Source organism: Falco biarmicus, chromosome 1 (genome assembly GCF_023638135.1).
Source record: "Falco biarmicus isolate bFalBia1 chromosome 1, bFalBia1.pri, whole genome shotgun sequence".
NCBI lineage: Eukaryota > Metazoa > Chordata > Aves > Falconiformes > Falconidae > Falco > Falco biarmicus.
This window is the reverse complement of record NC_079288.1, coordinates 92,571,785-92,590,181: the sequence shown is the minus strand read 5'-3', so window position 1 is coordinate 92,590,181 and position 18,397 is coordinate 92,571,785. Positions and strand designations below refer to the sequence as shown.

At 35.5% G+C, this 18,397-nt stretch overlaps 1 protein-coding gene across 1 annotated transcript in view; it reads right to left on the bottom strand.

Annotated features, from left to right (window-relative positions):
• Positions 1–220: 220 nt before the first annotated feature.
• Positions 221–18,397, bottom strand: part of NCAPG (non-SMC condensin I complex subunit G) — a 30,348-nt gene continuing 12,171 nt past the window's right edge. The window contains exons 9-22 of the mRNA XM_056348509.1: positions 17,725–17,865; positions 16,659–16,782; positions 15,298–15,387; positions 14,957–15,136; positions 14,401–14,511; positions 12,176–12,295; positions 10,458–10,694; positions 9,956–10,137; positions 7,264–7,438; positions 6,669–6,830; positions 5,614–5,785; positions 3,319–3,381; positions 2,779–2,857; positions 221–1,902 (exon numbers count right to left, since the gene is read on the bottom strand). Of these exons, the coding sequence (XP_056204484.1) occupies positions 1,776–1,902; positions 2,779–2,857; positions 3,319–3,381; positions 5,614–5,785; positions 6,669–6,830; positions 7,264–7,438; positions 9,956–10,137; positions 10,458–10,694; positions 12,176–12,295; positions 14,401–14,511; positions 14,957–15,136; positions 15,298–15,387; positions 16,659–16,782; positions 17,725–17,865 (1,963 nt within the window). The 3' untranslated portion in view covers positions 221–1,775. The remainder of the gene's footprint in view (positions 1,903–2,778; positions 2,858–3,318; positions 3,382–5,613; positions 5,786–6,668; positions 6,831–7,263; positions 7,439–9,955; positions 10,138–10,457; positions 10,695–12,175; positions 12,296–14,400; positions 14,512–14,956; positions 15,137–15,297; positions 15,388–16,658; positions 16,783–17,724; positions 17,866–18,397) is intronic.

The following is an 18,397-nucleotide window of genomic DNA, read 5'->3' as shown; positions in this document are numbered from 1 at the left end:
TAAAATATCTTGGGGATTAAAGTTTTATTCTTTAATTAAGCAGCCAGGAAGATAGGTCATTTCAACCCTACTTTCACCTCATTTTAACAAGAGTGGGCTAGCAGCAGTTGTTGAAAGTGTATTAGTGGCAGAAGAACAAACCACCACCCAAGAGTGAGGGAGTGAAGATGAAATAAATAATGTAACTGAAATTAAAAAAAAACAAACAACAACAAAAGGCTAAAGCACAAGTGAAGCTTTAATTGACAGTCAGCTGAGGAAGACTGAAATACATGCTTCACCTTTTTGAACTATGTTCAGGTGGCATTCAAGGGAACAGGCACCATCTCTAACCTCAAGTGGCTGCATGTATGCAAACTCGCACTAGAACACGAGTTGGGGATTTGAAGAAAACAATTATCAAGAGAGGGAGCTCTGGACTCCCAAATTCTGCTTAGAATTACGAATAAAAATAATTTACAGTTACATAAGCTTCTGAATAGCAAATATCAGCAGCAAAGCGTGTCATGGCATTTTGTAGTCTGACACATTTCCAACAAAAACTGAAAGGAAGGAAAAGCAACACAATCCTGTCTGTTTTCCATATGCAAGCTTGAAAATAGCATAATAGTTCGGGCTTTACACTTTGAGAACACTACTTTTCGCTTGTTGCATAAACCACTTCTGAGCATTACCAAGCATCATTTACAGTATGTTTACCTATTTTTAGTGCAAGTTCCTTAAAAAGCTACATTTGGCATCAGTACTTGAGATGCATGTCAAGCAATCACTTGAGTTTTCTCTGACTACCTTGGAAATTACCTATATTGTAACAGACAGGCATGATTGACAGTTTCCAAACCAAAAAACTAGCATTTCCAGAGTTAATCTGTCAGCCACCAGTGACTACTACTACGTGCAGTTTAATCTTCTATCATCTCTGTAAAACGCGTGACTATTCCTAGATAATGTCATTCAAAAAAGGCTTGTGAACTTCAAAGCTAGAAAGAAATCGCAGTTGTATGCCACTTCATAAGGTCTGTGTACTGTCTCTATAAAGTATTTCGGGTTTTTGTCCCTCCTGTTCTTAAGCATTCCTTTCCTTATTGGATCTTATTTTGTACCACAAATATTTTTATGCTTTTCTAAAAGTACAAAGTACACTAATGATTTTTTTTTTTTTTTTTTTTTTTTTTTTTGCAAAGTCAAGATCAGTAGCAGACTTCCAGGCTTAGGTTTGTAAAATCAGTAACTCAGTTTTACCATTTTGACATTAGTTTAAATAAAGTGGACGCATCTGCAGGAAGCAGAACTCATAATTGAGATTAATCCTATTTTACCTAACATGAACAACAAAATGTGGCCAGCAGATGCACAGACTAATAAATGAAGAAAGTAGGTGCATTCAAAATTGCTGCCATCACAAGCAACCACTCCAGGCGAGACAGTCTCTGAATAACATAAAATATCAAAGCAGCTTTAACTAGTAAGTACTTCCCACAAACAGCCATTTTTATTTGCAGATAAAAAGCATTCTTCTCAATAAAGTTAAAAAAAAAATAAATCCAAGTTTTGCTCAGGTAAAATTTTAATGTTTCTATTACACAAATGATGGACTTCATATTGGGAAAGATATCAAAAGCATCTATCTAAAAAAAAGTTTTAGAAAAATCTAGAATTATAAATGATCATAACGTAAGAAGTTAACTATGACTAACAAAACATCAGACTTGGAAAATAAGATTTGATTTGAACTACCAGCATTAGCAAAGATCACACTTTCTCTCCTTGTGTATTCATTCATCTGCTTCCTTACTCAGAAATGCTGAAAGATTCATTCTTGTTTTTTCAAGTGCCAATGTTTTTGCTCGTCTTGAAGGCCTTGAACTTGATATTGGGACCGCTTGTGGAATTTCATCACCACTGAAATGTGAAATATTTTAAAGTAAGGACAAAAAGTCTAAGCAAACCGAAGAATTTTTATATTAACAAACTTGAAACATGGTCTTATAGAGCAGAAGTACTACTTAGTAATTACAAGCTCTTTATTTTTTGAGAAGACTATATTAATGTTTTCTAAGTGACAAAGCAGTATCAGTAAAGATAACCAAGTGCTAGCAGTTGCAAAATAAGCAAAACTCCCGAAAGATTAAGTGGTATCAAAATAAACAGACCAAATGGGCAAATAGGAATGATTGACTCTGGTGACCCTGAAGTCCATGAATTACTTGCTTCAGAAAGAGTGAGCACAGCTGAAAATTACAGAGATAATGTCGTTTTAATGCTTGTATCCTATAAGATCATAATGGAAGGAATGCATTGTGTATACTCATCAGTCATTTCCAGAAGCTTATGAACTACATCTTGAAAAACAAGCCACAAAAACGTGGAGGGGGACGGGGAAAAAGTTTATATAAAAAAATTGATTCCTCCACAGAACAGCTGTTAAAAAAGCAGGTGACTGGAAGAAGAGTAATAATGCAAGCCAAAAAAAAAAAAAAAAAAAAAAAAAAAGGAAAAAACTAATCTGTTGGCTAGAAAGTATGTTAACTCTACACACAAAAGGTATGTTAAAAAAAATCCTCAGGCTCTTAGGCAACAATAACAAAATGTGAAGCTGTCAAACCTGCGAGGGTTTCAAAAGTACCAGTTCAAAGAAGATTTTTTCTCAAATATTTATCTGTGTATTAGGAATAGAGGATATTGAAGATACAGGTTTTGGGAAATAAAAACACTTGAATTACATGTCCTGGCTAGAACAAACATTATGGTTTTGATGGTGGAGAGAAAAGGATTTACCTTTCACTACCGCATTTTACAGTTGTGCCAGTTTTTCTTCTGCTCACAGACCTCACTTCTGCTGCTGCTTTCCGTTGTCCTAAGTATAAGCAAAAATCTCTTTTTTATATCATGGCACCATTTCTTTTCTTAAACTAGTTTTGTATCTCTTCAGTGTTTGATATTGGATTGAAACAGATAAATATGCAGTCACCACAGACACAATGTGGTGACAAAACAGAACCAACAACAAAAACCCACAATGTACCTGCCACTTCTTCCATAAACACCTGTACATTACCATAAATGACTGGCCAAATCACCTTGAAATCCTGCAGTCTGACTTTTTTTTCTTTTTTAAAACTGTGTTGTTGGGAGAGGCTAACAGCCTCTAAAAATTTCCACAAAACAGACTATTTTAACCTTTTAACAAAATTTTTTAAAACTATAAAGGAGCATGAGGACTGAATGGTTTTTGTATCTATATGTTCACAAGAGGTTAGCATGAAATTATTTTGTTAAAAACAACTAGTATTGTAGCCAGAAAAAGCTAATGCATACCTTTCCCAGCTCTGCTTCTGGTAGATCTCAGTTTTGCAGTTGATTTACTATTGTCTTCATTAACTGGAGTTTGAAAAGCATCTTTATTATTTTTTTAAACAGAATAGCACATGCAGAAGTCATAGATAATTAACTCTTAATTTATCTTAAGTCCTAATATTTTGAGGTTTTGCTGTTACATTAAAAAGCCACATAATTTTAACCCCCCATTTTCCTTAGACTAGAAATTAGATAATGAGGCTAGAAGGAAGCCTAAAATGTCAATCAGCTACAACCCTGCCCCAGCATAGGTCAATCACATCTAAATTATTCCTGACAATTGTTTAGCACCTTCCATTGTGTCAGAAGTCAAGCAGGCGGGGCAGAGACCAGTTTGGCTAAACAGGGAACTCCTCGTGGAGCTCAAAAGGAAAAAGAAATGGTACGATCTCTGGAAGCAAGGTCAGACTTCAGAGGAAGATTACAGAGCTGTGGTTCATATATGCAGGGAGAAGACCACAAATGCCAAAAAGCTCAGAGTTGAAACTGACCAGTGCTGTGGCAGATAGCAAGAAAGGCCTTTTCAAAGTGTGTTAAAAGCAAGACGAAGTCTAAAGAAAGCATTTGACCAATACTTGTTGAAGTGGTCACCTGACTAACAGGGATGAAGGGAAGCAGAGGCATTCAATGCTTTTTTGCCTCAGCCTTTAACAATACTGATAGACCTCGGGCCGCCCAGTGTCCTGAGTTGGAGGACCACGGGTGTGGGAGCAGTGACTTTCCATTTGAGGACACTGAACCTGCAAGGGACCAGCTGTATCAGGTGAATATGAGCATTAGGAAGCATTTCTTTGCTGAGAGGGTGGTCGAACACTGGAACAGGCTTCCTAGAGAGGCAGTCAATGCCCCAAGCCTGTCAGTGTTTGAGGCGTTTGGGCAATGCCCTTAACAACATGCTTTAACTTTTGCTCAGCCCTGAAATGGTCAGGCAGCTGGACTAGGTGATCATTGTAGATCATTTCCAACTGCAATATTCTAGTCTAGTCTTAACATTTCTAACAATTTTAGGAATTCTCTTTCTTCAGCAGTCTCTCTTATCGCTGGGAAGCTTGTTTCCTAACATCAAATCTAAATCTCCTTTGCAGCAATTGAAATAGAAAAATAGTATCTGCTGCCCTTTCTGCTCACAGCTATTATTTACAAATTTGTAGTAAATGCTGCTTTATTTTTAATGATCCCAAATGGATCATTGGGGAGGGATGGGAGAGGGAAAGGGAAAAATGCATTTCTCCTACAGCCTGCTTTCATAAAGTGTTCAAAAATCCTCCTTCATGAGAAATTCATACCAAAAAGTATTATCAGATGCTAGCAGAAAACAGTATAATTATTTTCTCAAAGCATACTTCCAACTTTCCATCCAATAAATATTTGGAGACATAAACATAGAAGATACGAGAAATTGAAGTATTTGACATTTCCAGAAACAACAGATTAAAGCCTGGAAATAATCCACTAGAAAAGATAAATAATTAAAAGGAATGCTGAAAGAAAGCATGATCTGCTGAAAACAGTTTCACGTCAGTATCTTTGCTTTACTGCTGCAAGCAAACCTAAACAAGTTTCATCCAATTGCTTTTCTGCTGAAAAATGTTAGACTTTTTGTGCCACCAGCACAATCTACCCTGCTAAAGCACATGCAGCTGCATAAGCTGTGCAGGTGGTGGAAAGTCTTCCGGCTTCTTCCACTTCAAGCTCTTAAATAGCCATAAAACCAAATCTGGCTCCAACATGTGAGCTCATAACAAGGACCGATGTGAACACCAAAGATATCAGCTATACACTGCTACAATACAGCCTGCAAGAAGCACAGGCATGGTAACTCCAGAATCTAAAAACTCCACAAAGCACTTGTTTCTCTCTCCAAGTTAGCAAGTCACATTCTAAAGATGAGTTAGTCAGGTATTTAGTAGACTCATGGGTGTGCCAAACAGTGGGGGGGTGGGGGGAAAGCACCTCATTTTATTACTGTCTTTGTTGGGAAGAATGAGCTACAGGGCGAGCTTGACACTCAAAATACAGCACTAGTTATACTGGAGTAATACTGAGAATAAGAAAATAAGAGTCTGATCAAAAAGCAACAAAAAAGGAAAAATACTTCAGTACAAATATTTTAAACTGTATACACATTTACTAGATGTTACCTTTTCCCATTTTTCAAGATTAATTTAATGGAGGAAAACTAAAACTTATTTTCATAACATCTAAAGAAGTCACTCTTCAAACACCTGTTACTAAACTACACCTCTCCTGAATTACCTTCTTCACTTTGAATAGTATTTTCAGGTAATGTGATGTCAGTTTCCTGTGCCCTTTCAGAGAGGCCCATCTCCTCAGTCCTTTCACAGTGGTCTTTGCTCACATTAGGATCTTTGGTCAAGTTCACCTTGATCTTCTGAATAGCTTTTTGACACCATTTATCTTTCACTTTCTGGAAAAGAGAAATTTAATGTTTAAATGCTACTTAATTTTACAACTATTTATTTTATTAATTAAATTTACCCACTAACAGGATTAGTTAAACTTACTGCACTACGATACAACGTGTGACATGAAGATAATCAAATTGAAAGGAGAAACACTTTCTCCATCAACACCAGGCACTGAAACCCCAAAATACTTTTTTGTTTGCTTGCTTTAAGGAAACCTAAAAATATTAAAGTGACTGGACCTTTCCAGCTGAGTCCTGGAACACAGCTACCATTGGATGACATGCCCATAGTGGATCAGCATTCTTTTCAGCATTTCTGTATACAACATTTTCTTCCTCTGTCACACTCAAATTTTACTTTATTTTTCCATATTAATAAAAGCAGCAAGGTAAAAACTTTCACATCAGTCTTGTAATCTGTTCCCACTTCACCTTAAATCAGGCACCCTTTTCATGTTGCCTAATGATCTTACAGTTACATCATAACTTTAGGTGTAACATTTCAACTGTTAATTATTAAACTAAAGGATAAACCACCCAAACTGTGAAAAAAAAAAACAATCCAACTTTGTTTAAATAAAATCCAGTATTAAGAAGTTAATTACACCATAGTTATCAAAATAACTTACTGTACTAAATGTATCAAGTTGGGCACACTTTCACACTGGTTTTACTATCTACAGTAGCTGAAATGTGTAAATTATGCAGTGATATCAGCTCAGATTTTTGTAAATGACTTACCAAAAGAATTTTCAAAGACTGGTTAAAAAGAGAAAATCTAATCGTATTGTCATAGTAAACAAAAGGTACTTTATTTTTAAATGATCAGATTATTAGATTGCTAATGATTACAAAAGTAAGAACCATATAACTTATGTACTACCTCTAGAATCTCATTGAGCAGAACCAGAAAATTCTCTGTGAAAGAACTACTGAGTTCTAGTGAACATAAAGCTTTTGCATGAAGACGAACATCTGGCGCAGTTGGGTCCATCAAGATTTCATTGCAAATTTTCATTGCTAAACTATCATGCACCGTTAAATCCTGTAAAGGAAAGAAATTAGGCATCAGAAATTTTGCTGGGGACTATTTACAAAAGACAGCAGTGAGATTCTGATTTAAGCTGCTAATGACTAATTTTACAGAGTGAACATTCCTAAAATGCAGTATTTTGAGTACATACACCAACTGGGTTTTTTATGAATCTTTTTCCCCAATATAGCCAACTAGCCACGGTGCAAGTTCCTATTAGCATTTTTTTAATTGTAAGAGTGAGGGGAAACTGGAGGGGGGGGGGGGGAGGGGGGGCAGGGAAGGGCATCAAGCTAAAAGATTTAATTAGCTGAACAGTTACTCATTTAATGTAGTTGCAGACACCAGGAATCTCAACGAAGTCCAGACAGCCCCAAGTGAAGGGGGTCAGTTCTTAAATCTCTAGATACAAAGACACTTTTTCTCCAGTTTAGCCACACTGTACCTGATAGTCCTGAGACTTTTTAGACTGAGCCATCAGTCCGCTTGGTCTGGTCAGGTCCACGAACAGTTCAGATACATTACTGATATCTATTTCAGCCAAGGGTGAAGTTGCAGGCGCATTTAACAGTGTTTGCAGAGTTGGAAGATAAGCTTCTTCAAAGCATTCCTGGTTAAACCTGTTTCAATTGAGTCAAACATTAGCAGTGTAATGAGAAAAATCAAACCTTAATTCACCCCTATATTTTCTCTTCTGTGATAAAAGTTCACAGACCCATTACAATGTATCAGTCAAAGTGAGAGCAGCCAAGCTCCGTAGACATCCAGCAGGATCAAGATATCAAAACTGCTTCACAGAACCAATTTCTTTTAAGTTTTTAGCACATGGTATTTTCAAGCAATTTTTAAGTAATACTTCCTGCCCCTGAACAGTTTGAAAGTTCATCCATACTACTGAAAACCTGATACATACAGAAATATTCTCACTTAAGGGACAGAAAAATTTAAAGATTTAGAGAAATGTGTATTTAGAGTAACCTGTCCCTGCTCATTCCTTCTTCCTGCTAGCAGTTTCCTTTGGGAATACTCATTGCATAAGAAAGCAAGAAAGCCTGGCAAAAAAATGCAGTGGTTAGCAAGATTTTTGGGAAAAATACTTGTGCTTTCTCTTCTCAGAAGGATTAGGAACTCCTGCCAAGTAAACCTAAAAATCATCTTGCACTTGGTTCTGCAGCAAGTTGTCTAAAAGCGTAGTTCCACGAGACAGGTCAAAACAATTTAAAGGTAAGGTGTCCAAAAGTACAAGGTATTAGTTGAAGTGAAACCCTTTTTGTTTCCAATACTTGTTAACCTACTATTTGAACCCAAATAACTACAGAAGAAAACTAAGAAAGTAAATAATTTTTAAAAAGCAGATTGTCTGCTGTTGGATTATTGAGCCAAATCAGCTGACAAAAAGATCTTTTGAGCTGCCAGAGGGTTCATTACTCTTTAGAAAATATTCCATGAATAAGAATTGTTCACTGGTTACAGTATCTTGTCCCTGTTGTAAGCATGCCATGCCACTCTATTGACATGACAGAATATCTGTAGATGGCAGCATCAACTTTTCTCTTCCTCACAGAAAGTTCAAATATTTAAATTCAAAAAAGTAAGTCTCTTGATTATATCTGTGACCAGATGGGGAGGTTAAGAGCAGCACCCAAAACCAAATCAAATTTTAAAGTTTAGTGCAAGATCAGTACCAAAATCAGGCATGAATCTCAGCCAAATCTCATTCGTTACCTGAGTTTTCCTTTTCTGCATGGCAATTTTGCCAACAGTTCTGAATTACATATGGTTAATTAGTATTTTTTTCCTAAAGATACAGTATTGGTAAGCAAAGACACTCCATTATTCATCTTAAAATGAATCATCTGAGATCCAGAGTGCAGATAATGTATTGAGACAGAAAGTTAATGAGGTTTCCTAACTAAACAGAGGTTCCAAATCAATGAGCCTGACTAAGATTTAGGAATTTTTCTCCACTTATTTTTCCAGTTTTTGCTTAAAGCATACACCATGTTTTCAAGAAAAAGATCATCTATGAGGTGTGTCATTTGCAAATGGCTTTGAAACACATAAAATTACTCAGGTGGGCAATCATTAGGACTCATTTCAAAGAAAACTAAAACATTGACACGGTCAGAAGACAACATTCACAGGTAAAATATTATCAATATTAACAGCTTAAATTCATTAGTCGGTATCAGAGATACTGGAAGCATATGGAATTAGGTTTTCCTGTTACCTTTTTTCAAAAGAATTGAAGTAGGGGAAATCCCATTCTGGGGAACACTAGGCATTTTTTCCTCTTTTTTTTGCTGACAACAGCAAAAATAAATTTGTTTGGATTGTTTTCCTCTCCAAACCAACTCCCCTTTATACTACTCTTAATGTGACAATTTATAGACCACAAAAATTTTGATTCAGTTTGGTTTGGGAAAATAGATAAGGTAATACACAGTATGCCCCGATTAAATCTTAACCATAACTGGGGAAAAAAAAAAAAAAAAAAAAAGGCAGCTAAAACCTCAGCTAGTTCAGACTGGCTAAAACCACTAGCAGCAACTGAAAAGTATTTTTTTCTTGGAGCAAAGAGATGAGAATTACTATTTAAGCTCCAACCTCCTTACATAAGCTCTCTACCTCCTTTGTCTACTACCAAAATAAACAGGAGATTTTGAATCTGCTGTGAATTTAGACTGGGATATTCTTTGGTTAAAAAACAAAACAAAAACAAAACCCAAACTACAACCAACCAGACTGCTGCTTTGATATCTGCTGGGCACCAATTATTACGCATTCCTGCTAGCTACTTTTTAGACACTTCAAAGTCTACCTGTAGTGCTCAACAGCATAAATAAGTAAAGTGCATCTTTTGAAATTAATCTTTTATTCAGTATCTTGAAGAACAGTTTCAATTACAGGCTTAGGAAAGAAAAAAAACAAATGGAAAGCCACAGGGGTAAAAGGGAATTAATGGAAGGTCTTCAGAATAGTCATAGGTTTGAGATTATGTATGTTCAGAAGTAATATGCATAGGAGGCTGAACTAGACCTTAAGGTCTAATTTGCATTTGTGCAAGATCAAAAGATTCCTAAAGCTGCTAGACCAATGTATTTAACAATGTAAGTAACAATTTACAAAGGCCATACCTATTTGCATACGCAAATAAAGGGAAGAACACTCCTAGACAGTGTCTAAGCTGAGTATCCTCTTCAGTCACAGGATTATACCACAACAAAATAAGACGAGAAAGAAGCTTGGCACTAACCAGCCTCCCAGAGAACATCAGTTTGGCTATGCCTTCTGCAGCTTCTGTCCTAAGTTCTGAAAACTGAAGAAAGAACTGATCATACACACAATACACCAACCACAGCAGTTTTCACTAATACTTTATAGTAATAGTCTACATCCTATTTTTCCAATCAATTTTTTACATCCACATATTTGCACCTGCACAAAATTCAAAGCTAGCTCAAGAGTAACATTAGTCTGTATCAGTGACAAAGTTGTGGTCGTTTTCTAGGACAACTATTACACATTAGACCATTCATTTCAATTATACATCATGTAACATTCACATGCAACCTAATGGCATTTTCTGCAAAAGTAATTTTAAAACAAAACTAAGGCAAATTTTATAGTATTTCTTACCTCACTGTCTAAGAAACCAGAAAGAAGTTGCAGGAGGCTCTGAACTGTAGCAGCCTTCTCCTCCTCCTCTGTTGTTTCACCTTCTCCCTCACAATTTTCAGTTCTAATGTTTGCATCTTCATTTTGAGAGTCATTGCCTCTTCTAGCTTTAAATGGCTCAATCCCAAACAGCATTAGTTGATCAAAGAGCACCTTTAAAGCACTGAGCTTTACCTTTATATTGTCTACTTGTAAAACCTAGGTTTAGTAAGGAAAATACATACATTATCTTACAGTAGACCACCAATGTTAACTTTTTTTTTACCTTAATAAGATTATTTACTTTGGGAAACTTTTTATAATACTTGGGACATATTTCAGGCTTTAGGAACATGTGATACAAATTTAAACCTGAATTTATAACACAACCTGGGAAATAAATTATCAAGTCACCTATGCAACTTCCATTACATAAAATCAATTTAATTTCATTCACTGAGTGAGCATGCATGTGTGAGATTTAATTTTACTGTTCAACTCTTAAAAAGGCACTGGACAAACAGACAGTCTATTTGCCTATAGTAGCTCCATAGTGTTAGGCTCTACAGAAAAAACAGCTTAATTAAAATAAACACTATGTAAAAGGACAGCATGAAGCAAGATGGTAATAAAAGTCCAGGTACTATAGTTCAAATTAACATTCAGATAAAACCATGTATCATGGGTTAGCCTAGAGATCCTAGCTCTGTTTAGCCAAATGCCCTGCTTTTGATGGCAGCCTACACAAAGAATATGGGCTTTAGTACCTACAGAAATTAATGATTTAGATCTAAAGTCTAAGTTGCTAAAACAACTAAATATCATTTTATTTGTTTAAGGAGGATTTAAATGAGACATACTCAGATTAAAAACAATAATATATGCTAACTTTTTAGGAACCCAAAGTTCTCCTACTATGGTGACAGAAGCTCTATCATCTTGTCTGAGCTGAGCATATCATCTCAACGCCTGCCTTAAGTGTGTACATGAACACACTCTTAATAAAGCGCTATGCCCACCTACACTTCTCAAAGCCAGGGTCTGAAAAGTTAACAGTAGTGTCACATGTTATATAAATTAGCTCAGCATCAGAACATTTACCACAAAGGAAGGAGATTTGGGTATTACGGCATCCAACAAGTTTCATAACCATAGATGTTTCACCGTGCTATCATTTGTTGGTTTGATTATTGCTTTATCTTCTAACAACTCTTCCTTAATCCATATAAAATTAATAATTCAGAAATTATATCAGATATCCAAGGTCACAGGTAAGTATGTAACAGAAATGTAAAAACACACACAGTCACATTTTCAGTTTGGTTTCCCAAGGAAGGAAGGCTTGCAGAATCCTACGGCTTCTCTTTTCTATATTGTAATAACATAAGTACATGACAGAGTTCATCCAGATTCAGAAAATAAAGTGAGATCTTCTAGATGAAGAATCCCTACAAATTTCAAGACAACAGATGCCCTTACAAAGGAACGGCATGCTACTACCAAGATACAACATAAGCTTGAATATTACTAGACGTCAGAAAAATCTACATGAAACCATGCTCTCCAGTTCCAAATCTTCAGGAAATCAGGAATTCCTGGTTCTCAAGTAACGTAATTATGTAGAACAGCTTTTTATAGCTAGAATACTACATTTGTTTACTAAATCACATAGCCCATCATTCCATTTCCCACCATTTTACCTGTAACAGCAATGCAAGCTGTTGTTGGGCAAATTCTTTGTTCTGAAGGGTACAGCAACCCAAACACAGAACTGCCATATTTCTCACAGCTGGATGGACATTAGTTATGCCAGGAAGTATCTGGAAACAATAACATTAGACTTTTCATTGAAATGCTTAAATTGAAGATAAAAAACCTGACTACTAAAACATGCTTACTATGAAACTCAAAATAATTCAGTCTGTATACCCTGTTTATCTAGGTATAAACAAACAGAAGCAGATCGAGTATGCTGTTTGAAATCAGCAATAAAATAATGGCAAAAATCACTTGGGTTTTGCTTTGTGTTTGTTTTTAGTAATATTTGTTCTCAAACAAAATTGACTTGACTACTCATTGTGAACAAAAACCAAAAAAACAAACCCACACACAACAACAAACCTACACCTTTCTTCATAAAAGACATGAGTATTCTTGCAGGGAAACAATATCTACTTCCAAGCTGCAAGACACAGATGCCACTTACACATACTTGCAATAGTTTAAAACTATAATGGTAAAAAAACACACAAAAAACCCCCAGACTAGATACAGGGTGAACGCTACAATGGCATCATTTCACATTTTTGGATTTACTAAAAAGTTCAAGTTTAAACAACAACAACAAGATATCCCAAATCATGTAATATGTGAAAATCTAGCAGGAACAATACAAAAGCAGGATCTTGAAGAAAGAAAAGTGGAATACACAAATGTGAAAATAAAAGAAAGACCTAATGAAAAATAAAAGGTTTCTGAGGGGCATATCAACACTAACTAGGATTTCTAAGAATACTTCTATACATTTGAAAGAAATCAGATGTGGTTCCACTCATTTAAGCTAATCTAAATTGTTTTTGCAATTGTCTTTGTAGTTTGAGTTCTAAGAATGCCCATACTGAGTCAGGTCATCTAGCCCATTGCCTCATTTTCAAAAAAAGATGAAAAGCAAATTCCTATAAAGTATTACATGAACAGACTAAGTAGATACTTCCAAGAATTCTTGTCAAGGTCCCAACAATTTGCAGCAGAGAGACACCAGAGCTGGCTGGCTGCTCCTATCTACCTAATATTTTTCTTGAACTTGCTCAGTCTTCCTTGAAATTTATGCAAGTGTTCACCATGCATACATCCTGCAACAACGAATTCCACAGATTACATGTTACGTGAAGAATGAACTCATTGCATTTGTTTTGAGCTTGCTAGTTGCCAGCTTTATGGGGCGGTCAACCAACCCTTATTCACTTTCTCCACGACGTGTCTTACAACTCATGTCTTACGACTTCCACCCTCTCTCAGACTACTGCTAAATCCTCCCTTCCAAGTTTCAAAGAGGTAACTTATTTAATCATTCTTCACACAGAAGCGACTCCATACTTTTCCTTGCCCTTCTCTTGACCACTTCCAATTCAAATATAAACCTTCTAGACAGATGGGATAAGAGTTGCCCAGAGTATTTAGATGCGGGTGCACCACCCATACAATGACCTATTACTGGTTTTCCATTTTGTTTGCACACTCAGTAGCAGTTAAGTCTGTGATTCCTAGAAACGTTAATCTTAAAAACTATACTTTCACAAAGAAAACTAGAAAGTATATCTTGTAGACTATAAGAGGCCTGTAATGCCACTGCCTTATTTCTCAATACAGAAATATTTTGCTCTTCAAAAGGTACTAAGAAAACAGAGGGGGGTGAGCGGGGAAATTCCCCCCAAACATCTTTCCTTATACATGGAAGGAATGAAAGAAAGTTTTACACAAGTTTAAGTCTTTCCTGACTAGGGAACAAAACAAACCAACCAGCCTTAAAAGTTCTCTATTAGAGATCTCATAACTTTGGCTGATAGAAAATCCAAGTAATTAAAGTACCAGCAAGGGTAGTAAACAGATGCTTAAGTACCACACTTGGCACAGTATAACTCAGCACTGTCTAACACTGTTATGTTACTCAAATATTTAGCGTATTCCTGTTTTATTTTAGTATGACTCTGCCACAACAAGTCCTGGCAGAGGAGCTCAGAACAGTGTTATCTGGACTGCACCTCCAAGACACTAGGTTCTGGGAAAGCTCAGAAGCACCACACACAGCATGACAGATACAGCAAAGTGATTGTGAAATAATCACAAACCATCCTGCCAGCATGTAAAGGCCAGCTATGATGCATCCATTTTTATTATAACGTAAACAGTATTTAATCCTACATACCAGAGATTCAATGATTTCATTAATGGTTGGATCAATTCCTTTAGAAAGGGACATGATCTTCAGAAGCTCATAACACATCATCAGACACTTCAACAGTGTTTCAGGATCATTCTTCAATTGGATCAGGGAAAAGAAAAAAACATTAATACAAATGGTGGCTGTGACAAGGAGTATGGGGACATTAAACAATTTTTCCCTACCCAAATAAGTATTTCCTGTCCACGTTTGTTGTGCAAGAATATTAACCAAAATCTGTCTATAAATGATAAGAGATTCAGGTTCATGTTTTCAGTAAGTTAAGAGTAAAAGCAATGAAAACTAGACCTTTTTCAGAATTCTTTAATTAGTCAAGGATAAAAGAGCAGTTTAACTGCACTTCTTTGTTTGCTAGAGCATATCATCAGCTTCTACACATGCAGGAGAATACTAATACCCTAAGTGTACCTTTCCAATTTAAAAAATTTACATGATACAAGGCCAAACTACACTTTCTTTTAAAGCTATGTATAAACATCAAAACATAAACAGCACTTGGGAATACGGGAAAGGAAGAGACCTTCTTCACATGCATTTCTTTAATTTCAGGTTGATCTGCTTCTTTTATCAGATCATTTTTAATGTGTTCCAACTCAGTTATTTTCTCTTTTAATACTGATGCTCTATTAAAATCTTGCAGACTAATGCATTCTTCCAAAGCTGCTTTTGCTTCAAAAAGTTTCACTTTTACTTCAGCCAACTGAAATACAAAATAAAAAGAAAATTAATGTAATACTATCACCTTTGTGGTATTAGCCAACAATACACTACTGACATGAGCCAATAACACACTACTATATAAAACTCTTAATAGATAACAAGAAAAATATTTCAAGCTCATTTAACTACAGTCTTGCTTACCTTAAGCTCCCGCTTTCTTATTTCAGCAGCATCAACAGGCTGGCTGACTGTAATAATTGGTTCATGAACTTCTGATACTATTTCTGCGATCTATTGTTACAAACAGTACATTAATGCCATTAATTTTAGCTCAAATGTCAGACACTAAGCATATAACTTTTCCAAATTTAAAATAGCCATCCTTCTGAAAAAGTATTGAACAGCTGCATAGTTCCCCTTAACAGCGAATTCACTGCAAATAAATCCTCATTTTGACAACAGTCTAAGCATGAAAGTCTACTGTTTCCTACCATTTACCTGGGCAAGCAAGAAAGCAGAAGACTGTATATGCATGAATAAGTTAAGCAGTTTCTATGCCAACAGTTAACAGGCACCATCTCCTCCACATCTGAACACATGCTTTAAAAAGAATTAGTGGTAACGAGAGTAAGGTTTTTCATCTGTTACTACTTCAAGCAAAATACAACTAAGAACACTCATTTAAAGATCTATAAACCACCATATGTAGTATAAGAAGCCACGTAAGCAATTTAATTTCAAGCCAAATACATCCATAGAACTAGAAGCAGAACTAGGCTAAGAGTTTTTCAGTTCGTTAGGCATTTCCTTTAAAGTCAGACCTATTATCTTAAAAACTGAAATGAAGCATGAGGAAAAACTTAAGACTGAATGAGATGGGACAGTCTTAATTTGATTTATCTTGTATCAGATGACCTCAGTTTAACTTCCTCTCAAGCTGTACCAAAATCAACAGGATGTACTGAATCAGTGTATTTCACTAAAATAACAGAAATGCACCCACTTACTATTACTGCTGCACTACAGTGTTACGATTACCATAGTTCTTCCATTGCAATTGTGTAACAAACCATATCCTAGCTTTACCCACTGGATTGAGGTAAATCCAGGGTTCATTTGAAATATTTGAGCAAAACCAAGAATCTATTTTTTAGGAGTCAATTTAAAATAATTATGCTATATATAAAGACTTTGGCATATAAAATACAACTTTTTTTAGTACTCATCCCAGCTAGAAGGAGGGAAGAGAAATTTGAATCCTCACTTTGAATGTTTTACTTAAAACTGTTTGGATCTAATATGATAAAGGATTCTGCAACAGGCTGTCAAATCCTAATTTAAGGATTACATTTACAACACCAGTCAAATCTTTTAAAGATAAAGATCTTTGAACAACCACTAAACACAACCACGCAAAGAAAAAAGTGGGGGGAGAACATACGTGTTTTCCCAAATTAAAAATATTTTAACTCCTGATATTTCTGTAACAATGCTTCATAAAGGCCATTTTATATACAGGAAAGTTAGAGCCTAGAAAACAGTAAGCCTTTAGAATTACTTACAACTTGAATCCTTCTGTCATCATCCTCAACAATAATGAGTAACCTTTCCACAAGCAGGGATATAAGAGCTGTTGAAGTTGCAGGTAGAATGAGAATTTTTTGTAAAGTTGCCAACAGATGATTTCTGCATCAAGGAGAAAAAAAACCAAAACCAATCTGTTTGCTTATTCAAGAAAATGGACGACATAAGAGTTAATATTCTACTCTGAGTTAGTGTGTTGAAGACTTCGTAATAGAAATTTCTCTATAGCTATATTAACTGCTGAACATATTTTCTCACTTAGCAATGTTTGTCTTTTCCTGATTTTGCCTAATTTCTCTCGATTAGAAAACGCTAAATTTTTTAATCAGGTATCACTACTGTCCAATGAAAGGTCATACCAGCAGAAAATAGTCAGAGTATCAATACTGTAGAATGTTTTCATAGAAATTACCTGGCTGGAAACTAGGGGGAAAAAAAATAATAAATTACAAGTTATACTATTTTGCCAGTCTGGCATACGTATAATAGATTACACAGAGAGTTTGGAATTATTGCTGTTTGTACTATCATAACTGCAATTTTTCATAAAATGCCTGTGATGGCATGAACTTCCAAATTTATTCACTTATTACTTCACATCAAAAGGCTGTTCAAATTATAGGAATGACTCAGTTAACACACTCCAATTCAGCTTGGCATTGAGAACATCTGTAACCTTTTAGGCATTAGTAGATTGGGCTTAAAAACATAAGAAACACATAGGCTACTTACTGTCATCTGCTGAGAAGCAATGCATTTGTCTCCTTTAATTTTTTATACTATGTTCCAAATGAACATTCTTGTAACTTCAGAATCTCAAGAATATGTTATGAAAACAACTGAATTTCTCTCCCCAAACAATGCTATATCTGTATTAAAACTCATTTTTACAGAAGAGTAACCAGACTGCATTTGGCACACTTTTGGAAACAATTCCATTAGAGCCCGGGCCTTTTTTCCAGCTAGCATTACAGCAGACTCTATGCCTGTCTACAGGCGTAAGTACCATAAGCTTAATAAGACAGATTTTATATTTAAGCTTACCTTCCTCCCTCCTCCATGATATCCATGCAGCCTATGATAAGAATCAGTTGCTGGCCTACAAATTCTTTTGTCATCAGGTTTTCAAAAGAAGTAAAGTCTTCTCTTTGTTCTTCACTAAGAACTGGCATATTTTGAAGGTAACTGAATCCAAATAGAAACAGACATAATTACATTCAGAATCACTGTTGGAAAGTTAAGAAAAAACCCAACAAAAACCAAACCCAAAAACCCAAACACAAACCACCTCCCCTCCAGAAAAAACAAAACCCCACCACTTTCCTGTCCTGTATAAACAAACAGCTACCTTAGTTACAAACCTTAAAAATTCATATTTGTGTCCTCCTTTTCACAGATTAATTTTAAAATACATTATATGGTATAAACTTTCTGAAACTATTAATGCACTTCATTAAGAAAATCCCTCAGTTGAGAATGCAAAATAGTGAGAAACAGAAAATGACAAGTTATATTTGTACATGTGATTTCAGTTCTGTACCCCTGCATAAAGACAACATCTTAGGAATAAATGTGTGTACCATTTTTCATGTATACAGCTATTACTTTTCTGCATATTTAGGTAGTCTGTATTCTCCTACATGTTCAGAAATATTTATGTTGCCTACAAGACAAAATACAAGAAAAAAATCACTAAAGTGTGGAGTGAATTTTAAGT